Source organism: Fukomys damarensis, unplaced genomic scaffold (assembly GCF_012274545.1).
Source record: "Fukomys damarensis isolate Sample0158 unplaced genomic scaffold, DMR_v1.0_HiC HiC_scaffold_5, whole genome shotgun sequence".
NCBI lineage: Eukaryota > Metazoa > Chordata > Mammalia > Rodentia > Bathyergidae > Fukomys > Fukomys damarensis.
Window position 1 is genome coordinate 14,418,580 of NW_022900917.1, and position 23,229 is coordinate 14,441,808.

Below are 23,229 nucleotides of genomic sequence, written 5' to 3' on the forward strand. Positions count from 1 at the left end.
TCAAAACCAAGTCAAGTCTTCTCAATTGATAATTATGGATATTCTGAGATTCATTTTACATTGAAGTTGTGTGATGATTCTACTTTGTATGAAATACTATGAACTTTTAAACATTACAAACATTATGGCAGTCTTTTTAATATTCTGAATATGTTTGAAATCTCATTTTTTTACTCAATAACTGAAATGGCTTTGTCTTACTTTTCTTTGGAGTTTCAGATATTCATGAAAAGCCCTACACTTTATGAAAATGAAATAGTAAATAAAATACTTAAAAGTTTATATGTTTCCAGATTACCAAATGTATGAATAATTGTTTAGGCAAATCACATTTGGTAAGATTATTATGAATAATGTAAATTTATATTCAGAATTTATTGTAATTTCATAACCCCAGAAAATATAGTAATTTCCCCAAGTAAATGAAAGGTGATAGGCTTTTAGTTTTCACCATCTAGCCATTTTCCAGATTTGCCCCATTTTTTTTGTGATGCTTGTTTTTTAAGAAAAGCAATCTGAATCACTCATCAGAGCAGTGGTGAAGACTGCTCTGCCTTCTGATACAAACATTGGCTGTGTCTTCCTCTGTCCAAAGCTGCAGAGATTCTCATTTACTCTGTGGTCCATTTTCTTGTGACTCACAAATCAACTTTGGCTGAAAGTTACCTCAGAAGCCAAGCAGGTATCATCAAAGGACACTTTTGTGGCAGACAAGTAAGGGTCGGTGACAGCGATGTCATCCAGCTCTGTGCTGTAGTGCTCTGACTCCTTGATGACGCTGTAACTCAGGGCCACACTGTAACTGGCCGGCTTTTCTGCTGGCTTCTGCTTGCAGTTGCAGAGCTTTCTGAAGGCTGCACGGAATTTCTGGGACATGAGGTTGTAAATCACTGGGTTGATGGCACTGTTGAGATAAATGCAAATTCTGCAAAAGAGCAAGAACCAATTTTCTTGGAAAGGGCTGGAGAGAAATGAGTTGACAACCACAAGGGTCCTGTAGGGCATCCATAAAAGGGCAAAAAGGATTACAACCACTGCCAGCATCTTGGTGACCTGTGGAGAAAGAAAGAGAAAGAGATGTGGTACAAACACACAAATAAAAACAAAACAAAGTCACCCTCTCTCTCTCCTCCTAGATCTTCATTCCCAAGATGTACCTTGAGGTGAGGACTTAGGTACAGGCCATTCATTTGCGAGGTGGACCCAGGCAAAAGAACTAAGTATAAAAGAGAGTGTGATGGAGCTGCCCTAGGGGTCTTATTAAAATGGCTCCCACTGTGGGCAGCTGCAGCTTGAGTAAGGGGTTTCAGAAGTTGCAGATGCTGGGACATTCATCTCCTGCTGCCTGCTGCCATTTTTCCAAGGTTGTCCTTGGGGATTTCATTTCCTCTGCACCACTAGGACTGTCTGGCCCAGGAAAGCCCTGAGAACTGTAGAGGGGAACTTGAGGCAGAGAACAAGAGAGCTGAGAAATGTGAAGAAGTATAATAAAAATATGTGGTGAATGTTTACATTTTAAAAATTTATAAGGGTAAAAGACACATGACGATTCATCTCCCTCGAAATACTCTCCTTCAGTTTGAACACACATGCCCCATCATTCTTGCCATATTCTTGCAGTTCTGAGGAAGTCGTCCTTCCTGTCTTTATGAGGTATGGTTAAAAAATAAACAAAAAAGCCATGAACACTTCTGCCGAAGAGCATTCAATGGAAGGTAGGCTTATACACACACATGCTGTCTCTCATCCACCTTAGTCAGAATGAATCTGGCTCCATGCAACTTCTGGCTCTTCCCTGAGTCAAAATGACCATGAAAGGTAAACGTTTTGAATTAATTCAAGACATGGAGGCAGTGACAACTGGGCCACTAGAACTGGACTTCCGCGACTGATTCAGAAAGTGGCAAGAATCATGGGATAAATTTAAATACTTAAACATTCACTGTACTTTTCAATTATACTTCATATGTCCCTAGAAACTACAGAGTATTAGAACTAAGATTGGAATCCAAGTCAACGTGCATTCAAAGCTTTTGCTCCTCCCACAGTTCAGCTTTCCTTAAGATAAAAGAGGTAGATGGAAGAGGAAAAACTGATATTTTCCCTAGAACTGACCCTGCTTTTAACTACAAGCAACAAAAGGTAGGGCAAGAGATAGGATAAAACTGATATCCAAGATCCCCCAGAAAGAAGATTATCAAATGGAATAATCTATCAGATTCTTCTCTTGCTTCATTTCTCAGAGAGGTGCTGGGTATTGGTCTGAAGTCTAGATGATTTGGCATTGACTTTGAATTTGGAAGCTAGCAAAACAGAATGAACTTCCTCTTCCTCCTTTGTTCCTGTCATATCCCAGCTATTGAAATGGAGCCTCCCCAGCAGCTCTGTCTTGTTATGGCACTGAGGGAGATCATCCTGTCCTTTAAAAAGGCTGTATAAAGTTCTCAGATGCAGCAATAGAATCCCTCATGTGTCTCCATTGTTGTCAGTATCTACTATAAGCTGAGCTTCCACCCTCACCTTGGTAACAGAAGCCATAACAATCTCACGTGCTACATCTTCGTTGCCCAACATTCTGAGGCCTGCCCTTGCCATAACTCTTCCAGTCCAGCCAAGAACATCCTGAACTCCACATATGAGAATGCTATCCTCTTGCTGTTGCTCCTTGGTCTACAGGAATTGCTTACCTTCTCCCTTGACAATATTCCAAATATCACTTGCTCAAAAACAAAACAAAACAAAACAAAACACATCATTTGCACTCAGAATTCTCTTCTGTATGCACACATAGTTTTTATCTCTTTTTGCAACATTCTTATTTCTACTACCTCTTTGCAATGGGCCTGATGAGCCGTCCAACTAGTCTTAATGCATGGTGCCTACTCTACTCCCAGGGTCACTTTCTCCCCATCTTCAAGCCTCTTCAGCTTTCTAGAGATGAGACCCAGGCCACCCTGTTCCACCCTACTCCCCACTCACTGAGCTTCGCTGCTGACTTAGTGCATGTGGGATACTCATACTCCGTTTTTACCAAGGGGGCAGAGAAGCTGGTCCCTGGGAAGGTGTGGTCTATACATTGGTTCACATAATATGGATAAGGCATTCTTTTAGGCTGAGGGACTGTCCACTCAAGTTGCAGGTTAATCTAAACTAGATTTTGCCTAAACATACTTTTAAAGTTACGAGTAAATATTTTTCTTGGTCCTTGGAAATCATTCTGAGCTTCAGAAGGAGCTACACTAATTATCACCTTCACTATCATCCCCATCGCAATAGACTTCACTGTCAACACCTCCATCCCTGCCCTTACCCCCTGCCTAGTACTCCCAGTTCTCTGACAAAAGGTCGCTACCCCAGTCCTTGCCAAGGACTAAGCATCCTACTTTGGAATACCTGCCTTTAAGTTAAATTGCTGCCATCATATGGGCCCTCTATGAGGCCCTTTATGATGGTAATCTGATAAGTAACATAAACATTATCTTATGCAATCCTTACAATAACTATGAGCAAACTAGTGTTAATCTTCCTTTGTACGTGAAGAAATTGAATGTTAGCGTTTCAGTGATTTGAAGTCAAAGACACATGTGGCGTGATAAAACTGTGGCTCAAATCTGAGTCTACATAAGTGAAAGGTAGTGTTCTTTCCTTTATACTTCAACCTCTCTATGGAATTAGTTTGCATTTTTTGACAGATATCTATTGTGACCACGTCAGGGTCACCTGTTGAACTTCTTCTTACTATAAAACCAGCACATTTATGGCTGCTACATTTCAGAAGATGGAATTTTGTGCACTTATTTTCCTCTACAATTTTCAGATAAAGTACCAAATTCATACGTCACATCTACATAACTCTTTTCGTTTAGTGTCAGTGAAGGGAAAGACTTTCACTGTGCTAAAGAACAGTAACGTGTTTCAAGGTTTGTATCTTTCCCTGCTCCTCTGTGGCCTCCCACGTATACTTTGACGTCAGTCCCAAAATTTAACTGCAATAAACTGTGTCTGTGTGTTTTTCTCATGAAGAGTCAACTTCTTCACAACAGGGCCAAATTCATTCATTTCTCAGTTCTGAGAGATTTAGTACAGTATGTGACACACAGAAGGCCTCAGAAAATATTTAATAAATTCAGGCATGGAAAGAATTATATTAAAGTTTGTAGCCATGATTCCTTTCTGAGTTTTCATTGTTCAGTGTATGCATGCAGAGGGTTTTTGCAAACATTTTTATTTTTTCAATATTAAAAAAAATCCCTTCTAAATGGAGGTTAAGTTAATCAGTAAGGTGAATTTTTAATACATTGTAACTTTTCATTTGAAATATATTTTAAAGAACTTCCAGGATATATAAAGCAAAGCAGTTACCGTGATGTTTCTAAGACTATGAGAAAACAGTATCTCAGATAAAATGAAATAGAATACTTTTAATCCCATTCATAATTATTTTTAGTTAATTTTAAATATCTTTTACTGGGTTTAATCCCTTTCTAAGGAGTCCACTAATTTTTGAAAAAGTCATCACTTAAATTTTTAACAGCACCCTTTAGATATTTCTAGAAAGGAAATACCCTGGAAATTGTCTTTTCTAACCAATTAATTTCACTGTGGTTATTGAAGTTTTATTTATGTATGTATTTATTTATTTATTTATTGGTACCAGGGATTGAATGAAGTTTTATTGCTGATGTAATTCCTTATCCTGTATAGCATTTTAAAAAGTGAAAACTGAAATTTGTGCATTGCTTTTAATTGTAGTATATGGGGCATGAAGTGATCTAGGAAACTGCTTTTTTTTCCCTTTGGTACCAGGGATAGAACTCAGGACCTTGCACTTACAAGGCAGGCAGTGGAACCACTGAGCTAAATCCCCAGCCCCTAAAAAACTGCTTCTTTACAACATATCTTCAGAAACACCATGATACAACTTGGAAGAAATGTTCTTACGATTTATTTTTGGTTCACAGACATTCAAAGTCATTTACTCTCATACTTACTGTGTCCCTGTGTGCTAGATCTTCAAGACTTAACAGAAGAGGCATTGCCAGCTCCAGAGAAACAGTGCCAGTTCCTCTCCATACCTTAAATCCAAAGGGCATCGATGTTGCAAAGTGACGGACGCTAAGACAGGGGAAGCTTTGGTGCTATGACCGCAACTAATCTGCACTTGGGATTGAAGGGTGATTAGCAAGGGTTTTCTGTCCCAAGTGATAGCTGTAAGAAAATCTTAAGGTAAACAGGGGCAGAAAGAATGTCCCTGCTGAGACTGGTCTGGTGAGTACCTGGAGATTTTTAGCAGTGCATATCACAGGGCCTAGAGGTAATTCAATATTCGTGTTCCACTTGCAGACTACACGAAGAAGCAGAGTTTCTTCTTTCCCCAGTCAGTTGTGGAAACCATTAGAAAAGCCCCTAATTTCCTCTGACGAGGAGATAAACACTTTGTGGAGTGTATGACCTGCATTACTGGGACAGAAGGAGATGCATAGCTGCCATAGCAGGTACCGCTGCAGGACTGCGTGTTGAGTTTGAGAAGATGCATGCTCTGTGCAGACATTTTCGTCAACATGGAGGCAGGTGGCCATTTATCCGAAGTGTATTCACAGCTAACAAAGAAGACTATAAAAATCAGTTGACTAAAATGTAACATTTAGAGAAAGAGATTGTTGGCAGGGGTGGTTGAGATGAGGGAAATAAGGGCAAGAGACCCACTGGATGGGCCTCTGTCCTTGGCCACTGTGGGTAAGGCTGAGCGTTTTTATGAGGATCATCTGAAATTTTTGATATCAAGTCCTACCATATATCTTTTATTCTTTACTGTGTTTAAATACTTGGAACAAGTGGCAAATAGTTCTCATAAGAGAGTTTGGATTCAGCCGTTCTCTGCAACCTTTCTGTCATTCTCATAAAACTTCTCTATAATGGTTCTATTGAGAAATTTCTTTTTGTTTTAATGTGAATTGAATACGTTTCTATCTGATGGTCAAGATTAAGATTAGTGTTCCTCAATGGAGCACAAATTGTACTCTCCCTATGGTGTACAAATGGGATAAAAGCCAACAGCTTTTCTCTTCTGGCCTGCAGAGGGATTTTGTGTTCCTACTATCACTTATTAGTACCGTGATTCTTACTACAAGTTCTGAAACCATTAACCAACATTTTTATATTGTTTTTAATACTATTAGGTTTATTTAAAAATTACAAAGATAATTCAGAGTTTCTGTATGCCCTGTGCCAATACACCCTTCCATCATTAACCCCTTGCCTTAACTTGGGACATTTGTTGCACCTAAGGAGTCAGTGTTGATAATTTTATAGTTAGTTAACTCTATAGGTATTGAGCTTCCATTAATTCTTTTCCCTCATGTCCTTTTTTTTCCTTTTTTCCTGTTCTAAGATCCATTTAGGACCCTAAAATGTATTCGATTATAACCTGTACCTAAGGTTCCTCTGGTCCTCTGCAGTTGGCCTATCTTCTCTTCTTTTTAATGCCCTTGAGAGTTTTGAGGCGTGTATCAGGCACTTTACAGAACTTGTCTCAATTTCAGCTTGGCTGATGTTTTTCTCCTGGTTAGATTGGGGTTATGGGCTCTTGCGACAAGTCCACAGAAGTGAAGTACTATTGTGTTTTGCTTTGTTTGTTTTTTTTTTTTTAGATACTGGAGATTGATCTCCAGACTTTATGCTTGCAAAGCAGGCAACAGAACTGCTGAACTAAATCCCTGGCCCTGAAGTGCTGTTCTTCACACAGCATTCAGGAATACATGCTATCAATTTCACTCACAATGTATTGCATGATTATATTGCGTTATTGAGATATGCTTTGCATGTAATTAAATCAACCTATTTATACCGCATAATTCCAAATGTTACAGTCTTCTTGTAGAGTTCCCAACCAACACCATAATCTAATTTTAAGCATTTTCATTACTCCTATTGCTCATTAGCAACTATCTTTTACCTTTCCCCACTTTCCCAAGAACTTGGCAACTGCTAACTTCCATTACGTCTATATAGCCTTATTATTCTGAATATTTCATGTGGACAGATTCATGCAGGCTCTTCTTTCACCAGACTTCTTTCACCTGGTACAATGTATAGAAAGTTAGCACGTCACTGTGCATATAGGTTCTTCATTTACTCTTAGAATATGATTACTATTTTATAGTATATATTATGTATGCATAGTATTTATATTATATGTATACATCATATCTTGTTTATATATTTATCTCTACTTTTTCCTCATCATAATTAGACTGCTCTGAACATTTGCGTGTAAGTTTTATGTGAATGGTGTTATTTCTCTTGTCTTTTATTTCTCTCTATTTCATTTTGTAGGAGTGAAGTTGCTGATTGGGGTATTGCCTTTGAAGCTATATTCAACAATGTTAAATACTTCTTTAATCTTTAGATATATAATATTTGTTATAATACTTAATAAAAATACTAACTGATTCTACAGAGATGTGAGTAGTCAGGAAAGATATAAGGACAATGTTAAACAGTTGAGATGTAGTCTTAACCTCTCTTGAAAACTACAGAATAACTATATGACAGAAAATCATGAGTAAGAGGAAATGGATTTTTCGATGGATTTTTCTGCACTAATAAGAACTTTCATTTAGCGGGCATGCTGTGTGGACTGACTTCAAGAGAGAAAGGAAGAAGTGGAGGTGGCATTATAAACTTGTCATTTGAGAATGTTGCTGGAAAGGGGAAAAAATAAGGACCAAGATATATCATGTAAAAGTACAAGATGCCAATGATAAATGTAACTGTATTGTTTGTCTTAAATGTTCCAATAAACTTATTGGAAAAGAAAAAAGAAATAGAGAACTTGTCAGAAGGAGCTAAACAATATCCATTTATTTATTTTTTTCAAATATGGAAGATACTATAGCATCGTTGTTTTCTTAGGGAGTGGTTACACAGAAGGAAACATTGCCGATCCTGGGCAGAGAAGGCGAGGACCACTGGGAAGCCTATTCTAAAATAGGGCATAGCATTCAGAGCGCAGGGTGTGAGGATGGCATCTTCCTAAGTGTAGACACAAAATTACCGTTTCGATATCTGCTCTTTCTTTGTTAGCCAAATTTAAGAGATGAAGACAATGAGTGAAAAACACACCACCTTTCTCATCAACCTTCTGAGTCCTTAGTGGAGTTTCCAAGAGCAGTTAATTGTGGAGTCCTTTGGAATTAATGAAGTACTTGCCATTAAAGTATCTCATATCCCACTGAGATCTGGAGGACAAGTGCTTTGTTCCCAATTCATCGGTGAGAAAATGGAAACAACTTAGAGAAGCAGAGAAACAGGCCATGCAACTCATGTGTAAGTAGCAAAGTTAGTTATTAAAGCAGTGTCTTTTGACTCTAGGCCTCGTTTTCTTTCCAGATAATCACAGAAATCGACATTTAGAGAAGCAATATAGATTTCTTTTTGCTGTAATGTTTTTTAATGAATTATTTGGAAAGGATAATATTATTGCCAGGAATCACTCTTAACTCTGAAATCCCTTGTGGGTTTTTTACTCCAAATCAGAGTGCCACATTTAGAGAGTAGTGATGAGGGAGAAGAAAGTTGTCATAAAAAGCAGATAAGATCCCCTTCCCCCTGCACCAATGCATTTCCTGGGGGAAATAAGCAAACAAGAAAATGGAAATTCAAAAGTAATCAAATAAAGTAATGAAAACTTTTGTTTTTTGGGAGGCAGACTAATTAATAGCACCTCATTTATTAGGTTCCTGTTACATGGGATGGGGGGACATTTTAATTAATTGTCAGAGATCAACTTATTAGTCTGCTTAGGAAGTCAGAGGATTTGATTCATACCTCAGTTCTCTACAGGATTTAGTTGGAATTCATGTACTGATTCAGAAAAATATCTGAATTTTGGTTCTGATAAAGATTCAGAAAGAGTTCTGTGTACAGTCTGGGGAATTGCTGTTATCTGGACTCCCTGTGGAGGTAAATGCTGTGCATAGAACTGTGTGTGGACAGTGCGACCACAGTTGGAACCAGGATTCAGCACCGTGGTTTCACAGACTGTCTCTCTCTGAGGACACCAGCAAAGGTGTATGACATGTATGCTGAGGCAAACTCAACTAAGTGGAAAAGCTTTGCTATTGCTGAAATGGCGAGGCTATGTAACAGGAGCTACTGACCACATCATTGAACTTGCATTTGAAGACTATTTACCTCTTTCATACTGGATGGTTTTCAAGAGCGTTGCAGCAGGTAGTGTTAATGCACAATACCAATTTTGGATCCTACAATGAGTAATGCCAAAGTTGTCTTTGGCTTCACAAGTAAAGTACGTTAACAACAAACTTTTACAACATCTCTGATGCTCAGGAGGGTGAGAGGTGTCCCCCATACATAAGCCTGCCACAACACAAATGCTTGAAGCACAGTTGTGTTATTATCAAGTAAACACCAATGGAGTTTCCAAGTGTTGAAGTGTTAAAGTACTGTTGAGGAAGTATGTACAGGTTTAGAGTTCTTTAAATTAGCAAAGGCCATAGTTCTAGCTCTTCTAGATGAAATATTCTCATTTTCAGAAGTGTACTTCCTTCTGGAAATATTTCTTAGTGAATGAATATAAAACAGCCTTTAATATTCTAATGCTATTCTTTAAAAAGTAACAATACATTGTAGGTTTGGACTTTGTCCATGTTCCCAAGCCTTCTGCATATTAACAAACCGTTCTGTAACTGGGGATATTTTGCTCTCAGATAACCCTCAGCAAAGTGATCAATGACCTTTTGCGTTTTGTTATATTAATTTGAGCCAGTTGAAGGATAAACTTGATTCAATAATTAAGTAAATCTGAATTTAGCCAAATTTTCACATTGTTCAGGGGCTCTGGGAATTTCTTATTGCAGAGTTTTTGTTTTGACATTTGTCTGGGCATTCAGTTTTTAAAAGATAGTTACAAACAATGTAGGGCACTTCATAACATGGAAGGAATCATTGGAGGGGTTTAAAGTTGCATGATGGGCCCGAAAATGGTTTGAACTCAACTCAGAGTCCTTTAAAATATAATAAAGGCGAGTAAAAGTTGAGTGGTGATTCATGGTAGAGAGCTCATGGACCGACAGGCTCTGAGCTGTGGTTTACTTGGGGATTTCTTGACAGAAAGTCAGTGAGGTATACTAATGCATGGGTTCTTGACTCTACCTATTGTCAATAAATCTAAATGTTCCACTCTGGAACAGTTCTCTGGCCGGAACTGTAGATTATTTTCGGGGTTCTCCTGTGGTTAAAAATATCCATGAAAACATTAGCAGAATTGCTCATTACAATGTGAACTTGGTAATGTTTGAGTTATTAGTTGCATTTGGTAATGTTCAAGGAAGGAGAAGAAGGATTTAAGGAGAAAGAATGGTGTTGAAGAATTCTAAGGTATAAATTACAAGTGTGGCACTGGAAATTTCCCTTCTCCATAGTTTTAGAAGGTGCTGAGGAAGGTAGGCAGGGATGTTTCCTGACAGAGGCCTTTGAGCAGATGAAATGGCGTTCCATATCACAGAGAGTTGCATGTTATCAGGAGGGGTACAAGTCGAAGCTGCCACTGAGAGGATTCCAGAGTGGGAGCTACATGGTGAGATACTGCTGTGAGGTACACAGCATCCCCTGCCTCTGTGACAGACAGCTCTCTCCATGAGAATAAGTCTTACCAAATGCAAGTGGGGAGGCAGTGGACAATTCTGAACTTAAATCTGATATGTGATGAACACTCAGAACAGAGAGAGAGAGAGACAGAGACAGAGAATATGGCAGGACTGGAAGTGTCCCAGTTTGTGGGACTGGTGTTCAGCACTAACCCACAGTAGTATTTATTAGTCTAAGAGAGGCCCCAAATGACTTTAGTCTTTGAAGGTGTGTGTGGGATGGAGACTTACAGTATTTTCTTAACATGTTTCAATCTAGGGTAGGAACAACAGGATGGAAATTGAGAGAATTCTAATCCAGCAATAGGAAGTAACAAATGAAAAGGAGGAAGAGAATCAAGACGTATGAAATATCTACCATGCACCTGGCAATGGGCTTGGAATTTTCTTCCTCACAGCCCTCACTTATCTGCATTTTACAGAAGATGATTGATTGAAAGCTATTTTGTAACGCTTTACATCTTTAACTCCCAAGTCACCCTTTTGTCTTTGCTAAAATGCATTGAAGAGGGGAGGGAGCATTTTCCCCAGTGTTTGCAAAACCAAACAACAAAACTCAGAATCAAACGCTGGAATGGGTGGAGGCAGTGTGTAGAAGGAGAATAGGGAGAATGAAAGCCAAATCTTAATTCGACACAAGGTTTATGCCCCTAACGAGGTTATTCCTGTCCACACTGTAACACTAAATCCTAATGGAAGATATTCTTTAAATGTTTTTCATTTCAGGGTTTCCTGATACCAGTGGGAAATAGCTGTGAGATAGTAATGTGCAGCTAGATTTGAGGATGGGATGCACAACTTTTCTCAACATTGGCAACACTAGTAACTGCTGTAGGGTGGAGGTTTCCATATTGACTATGATGTCTGAGGATGGTGTGTGAGGAAAGGCTGGCTTTTCTCCTGTTGGTTGGATGTTTTCTTGTCCATGGGAGGTGGATATTTGGAAACATGCTTGGAAAGGAAAAACTCAGTTGAGAGAATTAGGACTCAAATCATGTTAAAATCTAAATTTAGCAAACAAAATCATTCTGAATTATTTTCTGAGTGCTACAGCCCATCTTCTGTGGGTTGAGTCTGCTGTTGGGCCTTTCCTGTGTTCTCTCTCCCAGGCAAACAACTAATAAGCAGCTAAGCCTGCAGAAAAGCTGCTCTAATACATCTTGTCTTAGGTCATCATTATTGATAGGTCTTAGGTCTTGCTCTCTAGGCCATCACTATTGCTCCTGGTCATTTTGCTGTTTGGAACCAGACCTGAGGAATTCTAAACAGGGCACCTTGGTTGGCTCTGAGCTGGAAATCTAGCTGTAATAATTCTCTGGAGATACTGATCCTTGCTGGGGGAGAAAATTCCCATCCCTGTCTCTCTGCTGCTTCTGTAACTCTGTGGTTTGGTAAGGGTGACATCGTGGACCAAAATACAGACGGGCAATCCCCCAGCTGCTCACACAGTGGGGGTCGGGCAATCAAAGAGGATATTTTGGGATATAAAATGGGAGTGGTGGGGAGAAGGAAAGTGATGGTGATTTCTAAATGCAAGTAAAACTTAGGGAGCCAAATGCTTTGTGGGTATTTATTTGTCTGTCTTCTACGACTCTTGAACTAAGTCCCTCACTGAGTAACTGAGATGATTGGGGAGCATCAACTCCTGCACCTGTGTCTCTCCCAGGGGAGACACTGCACCATGCGCGGAGCTGTCATTGAGATACAGAGCTCATTTTCCAGCTGTGCTGGAAAAACGCACAGAGACGGCCCAAGTTGAATGAGATATATTTCTTGCCTCAGAAAAGCATAGATTCAATTTTTCAGTTGATTTTTAACTTTCTTATTTTAGATTTCAAATATGATATTCAAAATTTCAAAATTAAAAAGCTTTATACCTTTTGTCTCTCAGTGCTTTCTCAGCCTTAGTCTCTGAATTTTATATGCGAAAATATGTGTGTGAGGACTGATTGCAAAGAGGGCACGGAAACATAGTCTAACATGCGCTAGGCATTTCTAATACAAGGGCTTTTATATTCTTTATCTTGTCTTGAAATTGCATCCATGTAAGGGCCAGCTTTGTCACCATGTTAATCTGACAGACTAAACAAAGCTTTCTTGTGTTTATCTCCTTCTGACCTGTCTGACTAGAAACTCATTTGAATCTGGGAGGCGTGTGAGATACGTTGGCCCTGGCTATGCGGGCCAAGCTCTCAACACAGATCAGTAACACAGCAGAGTCGCCTCCGGATGGTACTGCATAGTGGCTTAGGTACTGTAATAGGCTATGAAGTAGACACAGCTGGATCCTATCTGTATAACATTTCACCCTTCCACGCCAGTACGTTCATCTATGAAATGCAAGCAGATATGAAGAATGAATGAGTTGACTCATGTAAAGTACCAGCAGAGAGTTTGGTCCTCAATAAAGGGTGGTTAATTTCACATAAATTAGGGTGGTGAGAGTTCCCATTACTGAGGAAATGTGGAGGATTTAGCAAGTGACATTAGCACTTCTGATGCTAATAATACTTTACAGAATACTTCATATATCTTAAGCGTAGTAGCAGGAACTATATTAAATTATTTCTTCTTCGCATTATTTTTAAGGTAAATATTTTCTTCATTTTATAGATAACAAAGTGAGATCCAGGAAAATTATTATTTCTGGAAAGAGTGATGGGTGCAAATCCTTCCCCAGGTTCATTTCTTTCATGGCTATCAGCGTATTCAATCTGTGCTAATAGTCACAATCTGAACAGATCCTGTTCCTTCACGTTTACCTGCTTTTTTTGCCTTTTCATCCCCATAATCAAGGCACTTTGGGGAGCCTTATCTTGTTCTTTCAAGGAGAAATATGAGGGTCTAGCATGTACTGTGCATGATGAGAAAGAAAGAAAGAGAGAGAGAGAGAGAGAGAGAGAGAGAGAAAGAAAGAAAGAAAGAAAGAAAGAAAGAAAGAAAGAAAGAAAGAAAGAAAGAAAGAGAGTCATCACTCTAAGTCTCCAAGGAGTTCCAAGAGACTATTTTACAATTCCAGCCACAATCACAAATGTCATTATCATTTTGTGTTTTCTTTATTCTCCTCTATGTAAGATCTTGCTGGAAGAAATAACATTTATTGCATACCTAATCCCTAAAACAGGATTTGGCATCCAAAAAATACTTGAAGTTAAAAATTAAATTCAATTTGTCAAGATTCCTTCTCCCAAAGAGACATGATAGATCAGACAAATCATGGTGAAGAAAATTTCCTGGGGTACAATGTGTTATTCTGTAAAAAAAAAAAAAAAAGTGGCTACATTGTTACAAAGAACTTAGGAAAATTGAAGCCCCAAGGAGATTCTTAGTCAACATGATTTATGCTGAGTTCATTTCCTGTTACTGAAATTGATTGACACTATGTTAATGTATACCAAAATGAAATATGATTTGCCTTCAAAAGATTCAAATCTCACTTGGACAGGTATTTGTGTTCTGTCCTATCTGTCTGCTGACACAATCAACCACGTGGGGTTTATGTGTTATTCATACAATTGTAGAAAGCTATTTCTCTCAGTGATATTCTGTATATACAGATTATACATTTGTCTTTTTTTACCACCTGTTGAAATCTAGGCTTTTTCAATACAATGCCAAAGCATTTTCTTTAGAGGAAGCAAATTAGGATAAAAGAAGGGATGTACTAGTTGCAAATTTAGGCTGCTTATGATAAACGTGAACTTCCTATTTCTTGTACCTGTGTGAAAAGCGGACATCTATTTAATATATATTTATCAATTTTAGTGAGCATGTGTCATGCACCAGTACATGCACTAAGTATGTATTTTCACAAATGAATTCTTAAGTAGCAATAGTTCAGGAGTGAGCTGTGCTTACTGTGAGGGGCCTGCTAGTAAATATCGTCATCTCAGTGCCATGTAGCACCCTGCCATTTCTCAAATCTAAATCCACCACTGCAGTGAGGAAGCAGGCAGACGCAATGCATAAATAACTGGGCACAGCTCGTGAAGCTCCACCAACACTTTCTTCAGAAAAACGAGTAGTAGAGTAGCATTTGATCCATGATCATACTTTCCTAACCCATGAAACAAATAAACACTTCTAATAAACCAGACAAATGAAATACAACCTAGTTCAAACTACTGCAGTGCTTTTATGGCTGTTTTACATCCTTCATCTAAGTATCAATGAGTCTATGAGAAATATGGACCAAATAACTGTGGCTCTCAGCTCTTGGACCAAAGTTTTGATTTAAAATGTAAATTTCTTCAGAATACAGTTACAGGTAGCATTGCCTCTCCACCGAAAATTAAAAAGTGTAATGGCAACACTGTTTTAATAACCCTGGGATATACTTTCCCAAAAGGAGAAGGCCCTTAAGGAGGATAAGGTAAAAAAAAAAAAATGTGCGGAAATCAGTACAGGAGGCATCCACAGATCCACGGTATGTGGCCACCTCACCGGTTCCTGGGTTTCTCTATCACACTCTCTAATTTTCCAGTGGAAAAGACCCTCTTCTGCTGCAGTTACTCTGAGTTGGCTTCCTGGCTACAGCACTTACCAGTCACTAGACTCAGGGCTATTACTTTTCCTGAGTCTTGTTTTCCTTTTCAGTAAAGTGGTGGCAGAAACTTTGACCTATCTCATCATGCTTGTGCCGCTTAAAATTCTAGAGAAGTGAAAGTTATTTTCTAAACTAATAATAGAAAACGCTCATTGCTGATTACTCATTGAGACTAGTTCTAAATGCTTCACTTGGATACCGGCTCATTTTGATGATAGCATTGTCAAGAACGTACTGTCATTATCTCCATTTCACAAACGATGAAACTCATGCAATGCCTACTAGTGGTAAAACTCGGATTTCAATCAATGAAAAGAGTCTCTTGCTTTTAATCTTCCTAAAAAGGTAACTGTCTCCTATTCCTCGTGTGAAAAGGGCTGAATAGATAGATGATCATCCTTTCTCTTACAAAAATGAACTGATGGGGATCTCAGCATTTGGCTAAGGAATCACAGGTCACAAATTTCTCTTAATCACTAATCTACCTTAAGGTCCTTATTGTACCACTAGGTAGTGTTTCAGCTCTGAATTATAAAGCACAAAGCATTTTCTTTTAAAATGAGTGCGATGAAAAGTTTATGAAATGTACTCGAATAGCATCACTAATGCTGTACTTCCTGGGTGTAAACCCAAATATCCTGTTTAAGGCAACTCTGTGTTTCATATTGCCTCACAAGGAAAAATCCAAGCATCTGTTTACAAATGACATTTGCTCATGCCTTCCTGTAGAATCAGAGTAACACCATGCTTTAAAGGAGGATATTTAACATCTCTGACTGTCCTGTTGAAAACGGTACCTCCTCTACTGTAAAATTCCATCATCCCTCTTATTCTCCTGATCTTTCTCCTCAGTCTTATCGCTTTATTTCCTTTTTCTCCTTCCCCTTAAAATATAATTTCCATGGAACAGAGATCTTTGTCTTGCTCATTCATTGCTGTACTTCTGAGGTTGAAGAGTGCTTGAAACATTTAAGCAAATATTTGACACATTTTTGCAGGATGAATGAATGAATTTGTCATACATAAGTGTAAGAGTTCCCTTCCGTGTAAGACCTATCAGTCTACTTGGTTCTAATTACTACGCTATTTAGCGTCTCTGAGATGCTAATACTATGACAAGTGTGTGAAGATGTGCAAGAATAGTGTTGCTTTCACAGGCTTTGGATTAGATGACAGGGCAGACTTCTTGCTCCTGTGTTTTTTAGGGGGTGTTCTGGGCTCCATGTTTCTAAATGTCCATGTTGCTAAAGAATCCTTATCTTTAAAAGTGATGGGTTAATTTGCACCTGTATCACAGGTGCAAAGAGATGTTGAGTGACAATCCCATGGCACTATACCTGTCACACAATGACATTACTGATACAGAGGTTAACTGATGACCAACACATGGACAAATGGAACAGACTATTTTCCAGGTGACTTTCTTAGAAATAAGATCAGGCAAGTAGCTTTGATCATGATATTTAACTGAAGAATCTAAAATCTAAGCTACTATGTTTATGCAATGATTCTTGAACTGGGGTGAGAAGCTTTTGAAAAGAAAATTTAAGAATCACTTGTGGGAATTTGCAACAATCTCCACGCTCTTGACAGTCGGCAGTTTTACTTCACATTTATTTTTGTTTCTTTTCATAGAAAAAGTACATAATAATACGTTAATCACGGGGAATTGGCACATATACATATTGTATCTTGATCCTTTTTACTTCCCCTTTAGAATTTGTTTTGTGATGTGACTTTGCTACTGGGGGAAGGTCCTATGTGTCACTGGTTTGGAGTGAAATAGCCGTTGGTAACAAATGTACAATGCATTGTGAAGATATAATCATTTCAGATCTTTTTGATGACTAGTAACATAGCAACAATGTAAAATATTGGCTACTTAGTATACAAGAAAATAACTTCCCCTTCCAAAGGCTTTTGTGCATAGCCTTTCCCCTAGGCTGCTGTATAACAATTTACCAGGATATTTTAATACTGGATACAGATACTTCTAGCTCTTTTTTCAGGGAAAATGGTGTTTGTGAATTTTATGCTTGCTAGTAATCATTCTTCAAGTCGTTTTGTGACAAATACTCAGTGTTTTGGAAAGAATATTTTATATTTCTTGTTGTTACTAAATGACTTGATTTTCTGTTCTTAACTTTGGAGGTCATGTTGGGTCACTGTAGCTGAAGCGGAGAGGTGAACTTCCTGAAGGACTAGAATTAAAAGCTTTACACTGTAACTCTTTTAAAGACAGAAAAGTTATCTGACAGTGGGCTTACTTTTAGGTAGCAAATTTCAAAGAGTAGTGTACCTTCCTTAAATGTTAACATGACCTTCTTAATGACCACTACAATTATTAGAAATAGTTCATTTTCTCATAGGCCCAAAGTTTATGTCTTTTGACTATTGTGACTATCAAAATGTAACGTGGACATGAGGTTTCTTCCGGTGACTCGGTGTTCATGACTTAAAAAAAATAAATAATATTTGTCTCTCAATCTTTTGGCTAAGATCAAGTGTACAAAATTCAAAAGAAACATCAAGATTGACTTCCTCCCGTGGTAGGTATATACACATATGTTTGTCTGTTTTGAAGCAATATATTATCCCAGTGGCGACAGTGAACCTGGTGAGGTTTAATAATATCTCTGCTTTAATTATTCTGAAGAGGATGGAGCTGAGGAGGCGCGAACAGCAGCAATGCATTCATTAGCTTGAAAGCCCTGGTCCACAACAGCACTTCCCCAGCTGTCTGAATCCTGAGCGCAGACACAACTCCTTTAGATTGCAGAGCTCCCTTAAGGAATAAGTGGGCACCCTGTGTGGTGCTGAATAGTGACAGCGGGGCCTTCACACTCCCAAAGGTCTTCCGGAGGAGGCGTGGAATGTTTTAAACATTAAAGAAAATGCCTTGCAGTGAATGAGGAGTCAAGAAGTCTTCACTGTGTTTATCAAAAGCATTTTCACCTCATGATGCCTCATTCCTTTGAGGAAAGTCGAGTCCAGAACTCTGGGCAAAATGAAGTCTGTTATTTTTATCCCAAGGTGAATTGCTTCTAGGTGTATTTCCAGAATTCTTCAAAGATAAAATGGAAAGAATCAACATTTTTATTTATTTTTTATTTTTTTGATTTTTTGAGACAGGGTCTCACTATGTAGTTGAGACTGACCTGGAACTCACTGTGTAGCCCAGGCTGGTCTCGAACTAAAACTATGCAAGCTGAGGCTCAAGGGTGAGTGCTGGGATTACAGGCGTGCACCACGACGCCAGGCTAAGAATCAAGATATTTAAGGGAAAGGAAAAAGAAATTGTGAATACCAGGTAGGCACATCATCTGGGAATCTGAGAAGCAGAAGCATGGCTCAAAATTGCGAGGAAGGAGTTACTGTCCACAAGCTGGTCTTATTTGCAGTGCTTTGGGGCATGGGATTTACCGAGACACCTGGTTTCTGTTGATCTGGAGCCAGGACTTCAGACAAAACACCTTAGTAAGTGAGGAGACCCCTGCTCTGTGGTAAGACATGCAGTGAAATCTGGTCTGGCCTTTGCCAAAAGAATTCTGGCCTCAGTGAAGGGGGCCCAAGTGGTCCACGTGAAATTGTACTAGTCATGCGTGTGTCATACGCTATAGCAGGAAACAACTTTGAGGACCGTACTAGCTAGCTGTTGGTCAATGAAATGACTCATTAAATATGGTTTATTGGGACTGAATCTGGGAAAACACATATTGGAAAGTGTTCTTGGCAGTTTGGTGTTCCTAAGCACGAATGTGACATAATTCTGTCATCGGTCTACACAGCACCTGCTTTCCCACTTCCCACAACAGACAGCCACTCCTCTCCTAGTGCCCCCACTCCCTCCCATCACACCGAGCCTTCTTCATCAGTGGCTTTGTTTTAGGGCTCATGAAGAAAGTAGAAGCCGTCGTGTAAGAACTTGCTATTTTGTGCCCTATAAACTAAAATTGATCTTCAGGAACAGTCACTCTTGTCTCCTTTTCCTGTTTCACACTCATACCTTCTTTCATTCGTTTATTCATTACTCATTTGACACACATTTATTGGGTATGTCTATGTTCCAGACACTGCTCCGGGTTGTTAAAACAGCCATTGCTTGTCTTCTAGTTTTTCTTCCATCCCTCATTCGCCAAGTCTATGAGATGTAATTTATGAAAACTGCACTCACAACATTTATCAGTGCCTTTGAGGGTGTGTTCTGGTCCTTATCGGTACCATTTTCTATTGACAACTGTGGATATAGTCTCCTCCTTGAGCTCGCGGGACTCTGCTGTCTCCTCATTTCTCTGCTCCTTCTCTGGCTGTTGCTTCTCTATTTCGCGGGCTCTTATTTCCACTCTCCCCCAAGTTCTGGCTACTCCAAGGTTTCTTTTTTTCTTCCACAAAATTTTCTTCAGTGATTGCGTCTATTCTGCTGTCATGAACAAAACAATTTATTCTGAGCTGTAAGTCTATGTTCCTAACTGCCCCATTGTAATCTGTAGACACTTTAGAGACAGCAGGGGCAAGTAAATTCCACTATCCAATCAAGAATAGCAAGAGCTAACATTTATTATTCTTAAGTACCAGGCATTGTGATACATTTTGTATTAAACCCTAACCACACTGGCAGATGGATACTACTGCTAGAAGTATGTACGTGTATCAATCCTCCAAGACGAATGTGATCATATCATACTACAAGTATGTACTAATAAAATAAAAAAAATAAAACTATGCAAGCTGAGGCTCAAGGGTATAAATGCACTTGTTTATATCACATAGTTGGCTCCACACTAATTCTTATCCCTGGGAATAACATTCCGGAGTTCAGGCTCTTAACTGACACCTCACTTTCTCTCTCGATGGTTTGTGTCACCTTTGACTCCTTTGTCTCCTGCTTTCTCTCCACTCGTGCCCAAGTCTATTGATTCTGCTCCAATTTTATCAGTGACTTTCTATTTTCTCTGTTATTCATCAGATTAAATTAGACTTTGCAGGTAGGCTTTTGCCTGCATTGAAAATCAAATGATTTTTCTCAAGCATAGATTTGATTATAGTGCTTCTGCCCTTGCGCTCTCCCAGTGATTTTCTGTAGGCTTTAGAATCTTCTCCTAATGTTTCATTACACCAGAAAGGGACCTTATTTTCTGGTACCTGGTTATTTCATCCTCTCCTTTGTTGCCAGTCTTAAGGAGGCAGTGGCAGTCTCTGGATTAACGACTTCTTCCTGGATTTCTGCTTTTCATCCATTTAGGTCCACTGAAAAAAATCATCTTCCTCCCCATCATCACTTACAAAATGTCTATTAATTCACAAGGCTTAGCTTAGGAGTCCTAGTAGAAACTTTTTATTACTCATTTTTATATACTGGTGCCTAACACAATTGGTTTTCAAAGAAATCATAGGTGGAGAAGTACAAATATCTTGAATTTTTACATCTGTTCCTTACTTCCCTATTTTACTTTTGTATATAACAGTATCCTGGAAGAGACTGTAATAGTTTAACTAGACCATGTTTCATCCAGGATAGCAACTCCACTGCATGGTGCAGTTGGTTTATCTGAAGGCATTTATTTGATCCCTCTTAAATTCTTCAGGAAGTTATCTAACTGGTTCTTAAAGAAATCCCTGGAGGTCTGTCCCAGCATGTTATAATCTTTGCTTAAATATTTCTCATATAAACATACCCTGAGTCTGAGCCTGTTTCCATTTCTCTCAGTAGGACAGAAAATGCATCAGTGTACTCTTCTCCCGCCTTCTCTCATGCAAATTGCGTGCTGCATAATCTTTCAAATGTTTGCCAAGTAAAATCTGTCATCGAGTCTAACTCCTCTCAGAGGAAGTGTGGTGTGGGCTCAGTCTTGCACGCAGGTAGGTGTTTGAGTCACTTGACTTTATAAATGACCTTCAAAAATTCCTAGAGCGCTGTGTGTCTGCCTGGCCTCTGTCCTCCGTTGCCTTTAACTCCTTTGCTGAGTCACTTGCAGACAATATGCCTAATTCAGCCATAATCGTAAATTCCCATAGAACTCCAGCAGCGGCATCTGGGCGTGGAGAGGCCCAGGATGCTTTGGTTCCTTCCAGCTGCTGTAGCGTCACACGCAGGGTAATCTACCTGAGGAGATAACCCGTTGTGACCAGTGTTAGGAAAGGTTGCAGTGTTTTCCTTCCCAAAGTGTTGTCTGCCTCTATTTCAATTCATTATGGTTGTCAAGTGTTGGACACTATTCATTTTCTGTTTTGTGTTTATGGTTTTTGGCCTTTAATTTCTCAGAACTAACTTAAGTTTATTCAAGTTCTTCTCATGTCTCACAGCTAAAGTGTTGAGTTTGACTCAAGTGGCCAGGCCATGACTTCTGCTTCAGATGAATTCGTTTAATCATTAGCTTGTTCCCTGGCTCATTCCTCCTCCTCTACACTTCCTCTCAGCTGGGAGCCTCCACCAAAACTCTGTCTTTGTCTCCCTAGCCATGCTCTGAGAGACAGAGAAGTAGGCTCCTGATTTTTTGTAGCAAAGTCTCTCATCCTCGTTTAGTTTCCTAAAAGTAACATTCTTGTAGTCCTCCATTTTTGTCAGTCTCTCCTTCCCTCCTTTTCAGTTCAATCCTAGTCATGTCTCCTTTACATTATTCTAATGATTTCCAGATCCACATAGCTCATGCTGATACTCACTTGTAAACAAATATTTCCAACTGCTATATACAATTCCTCATTTCTGACAATACTTTTAATATTTTTCCTCAGTATTTCTTTTAATAGTTCCATCTTTAGTCTCCTGGATTAGTCTTCAGAGTCATATTTAATTCTTCTATTTTCTTTCCTTCTTTATATCCAGGCTTTACTGGTTTAGTCACATGGCATTATGATTGTGGGCACTATGAGTCACTGCATGCCCAAAAATAAATGGGATGATGTTTCCATCACTGTGAAATGCAGTCTTGTGGGAAAGGCAGACATGAGATCAAATTATTAGTAACAACATGGTAGACTACACAGATGAAAGAACAAAGTGCTACAAAGGGACGGGAGAAACACCACATCCTACCACTGGAGGCAGGAAAACCTATTCTGAAAGATGAACTACTAGAGGGTGGACTGAAAGCAAAAGATCCGATACAGGGCTACAGAATGCTTAAGATGGTAGGGTCAGGGGTAAACACACTGGCTGGGAAGTGTGATGCAGTGAGGGGCTGGGAAAGTGATCAGGTAGTAGATCATATGCATCCCAGTGGACCCAATAATGGCTTGGGGTTTCAGCATGTAAGGAACGAGCGTATCCAGGTAGCATAGTGATGGCGTCGAGCTCACATTTATGTTTTTCTATCAACACAGTTGGAGATGAATTACGGGAGGGAATTAAGAGGCAGGGAGGTTGGTTAGGAAGCCTCTGCAAGTTTGACAGGGCAGAGCTTCTGCCTACAGTGTAGAGAAGCAACAAGGCTGAACTGAAGCAATAGCAAAAGAAAAGTCAAGTTGGATGTGGGAGAGATTGCAAAAGAAGGAATTTCAGGCATAATCACTTGAGAAAAGCGGGGAGCTTTGCAAGTGGCATTTGAGGAATGAAAAGAGGGGACTGATCATGATTTGGCAAATGATCACCAAGGGGTTATTTGGAATGGAGACTCTGAGGGCAAAGTGTCCATGATTTATAGAATGTGATTTTTGGTGCATTGTTCCCTAGCCCTGTGAAGAAACTGAGTCGGGTCCTGGTGGGGAGCTTATGCTTGACTTTTTAGCTGCCTTGACCCAACCTCAGCCCATATGTCTCCAAATTCATTTCCCATGTTGCCTTGAAATGAATATTTGGTGCATATGTGTCTCCATTCCTCAGACAGAACGTGTTTAACAATTTCCTATTGATGACACTTTTTCTTCTATTTCCCCCATTTATCTGACATGGCCTCTCTTCTCTCATTCTCTTTAACTAAATTCTCCAGACCTCCATATCTCTTTCCTGGTTCCAGCTCCAAGAAATTTACTGTAAACTTTACTAATCTCATCTTTGTTTATTTTTTTCTTATCTTT

The 23,229-nt window shown here is 39.1% G+C and overlaps 1 protein-coding gene across 1 annotated transcript in view; it reads right to left on the minus strand.

The window, feature by feature from the left end:
* Window positions 1-376: 376 nt before the first annotated feature.
* Window positions 377-23,229, minus strand: part of Trhr (thyrotropin releasing hormone receptor) — a 34,597-nt gene continuing 11,744 nt past the window's right edge. Inside the window, exon 3 of the mRNA XM_010619541.3 lies at window positions 377-1,053. Within this exon, the coding sequence (XP_010617843.1) occupies window positions 646-1,053 (408 nt within the window). The 3' untranslated portion in view covers window positions 377-645. The remainder of the gene's footprint in view (window positions 1,054-23,229) is intronic.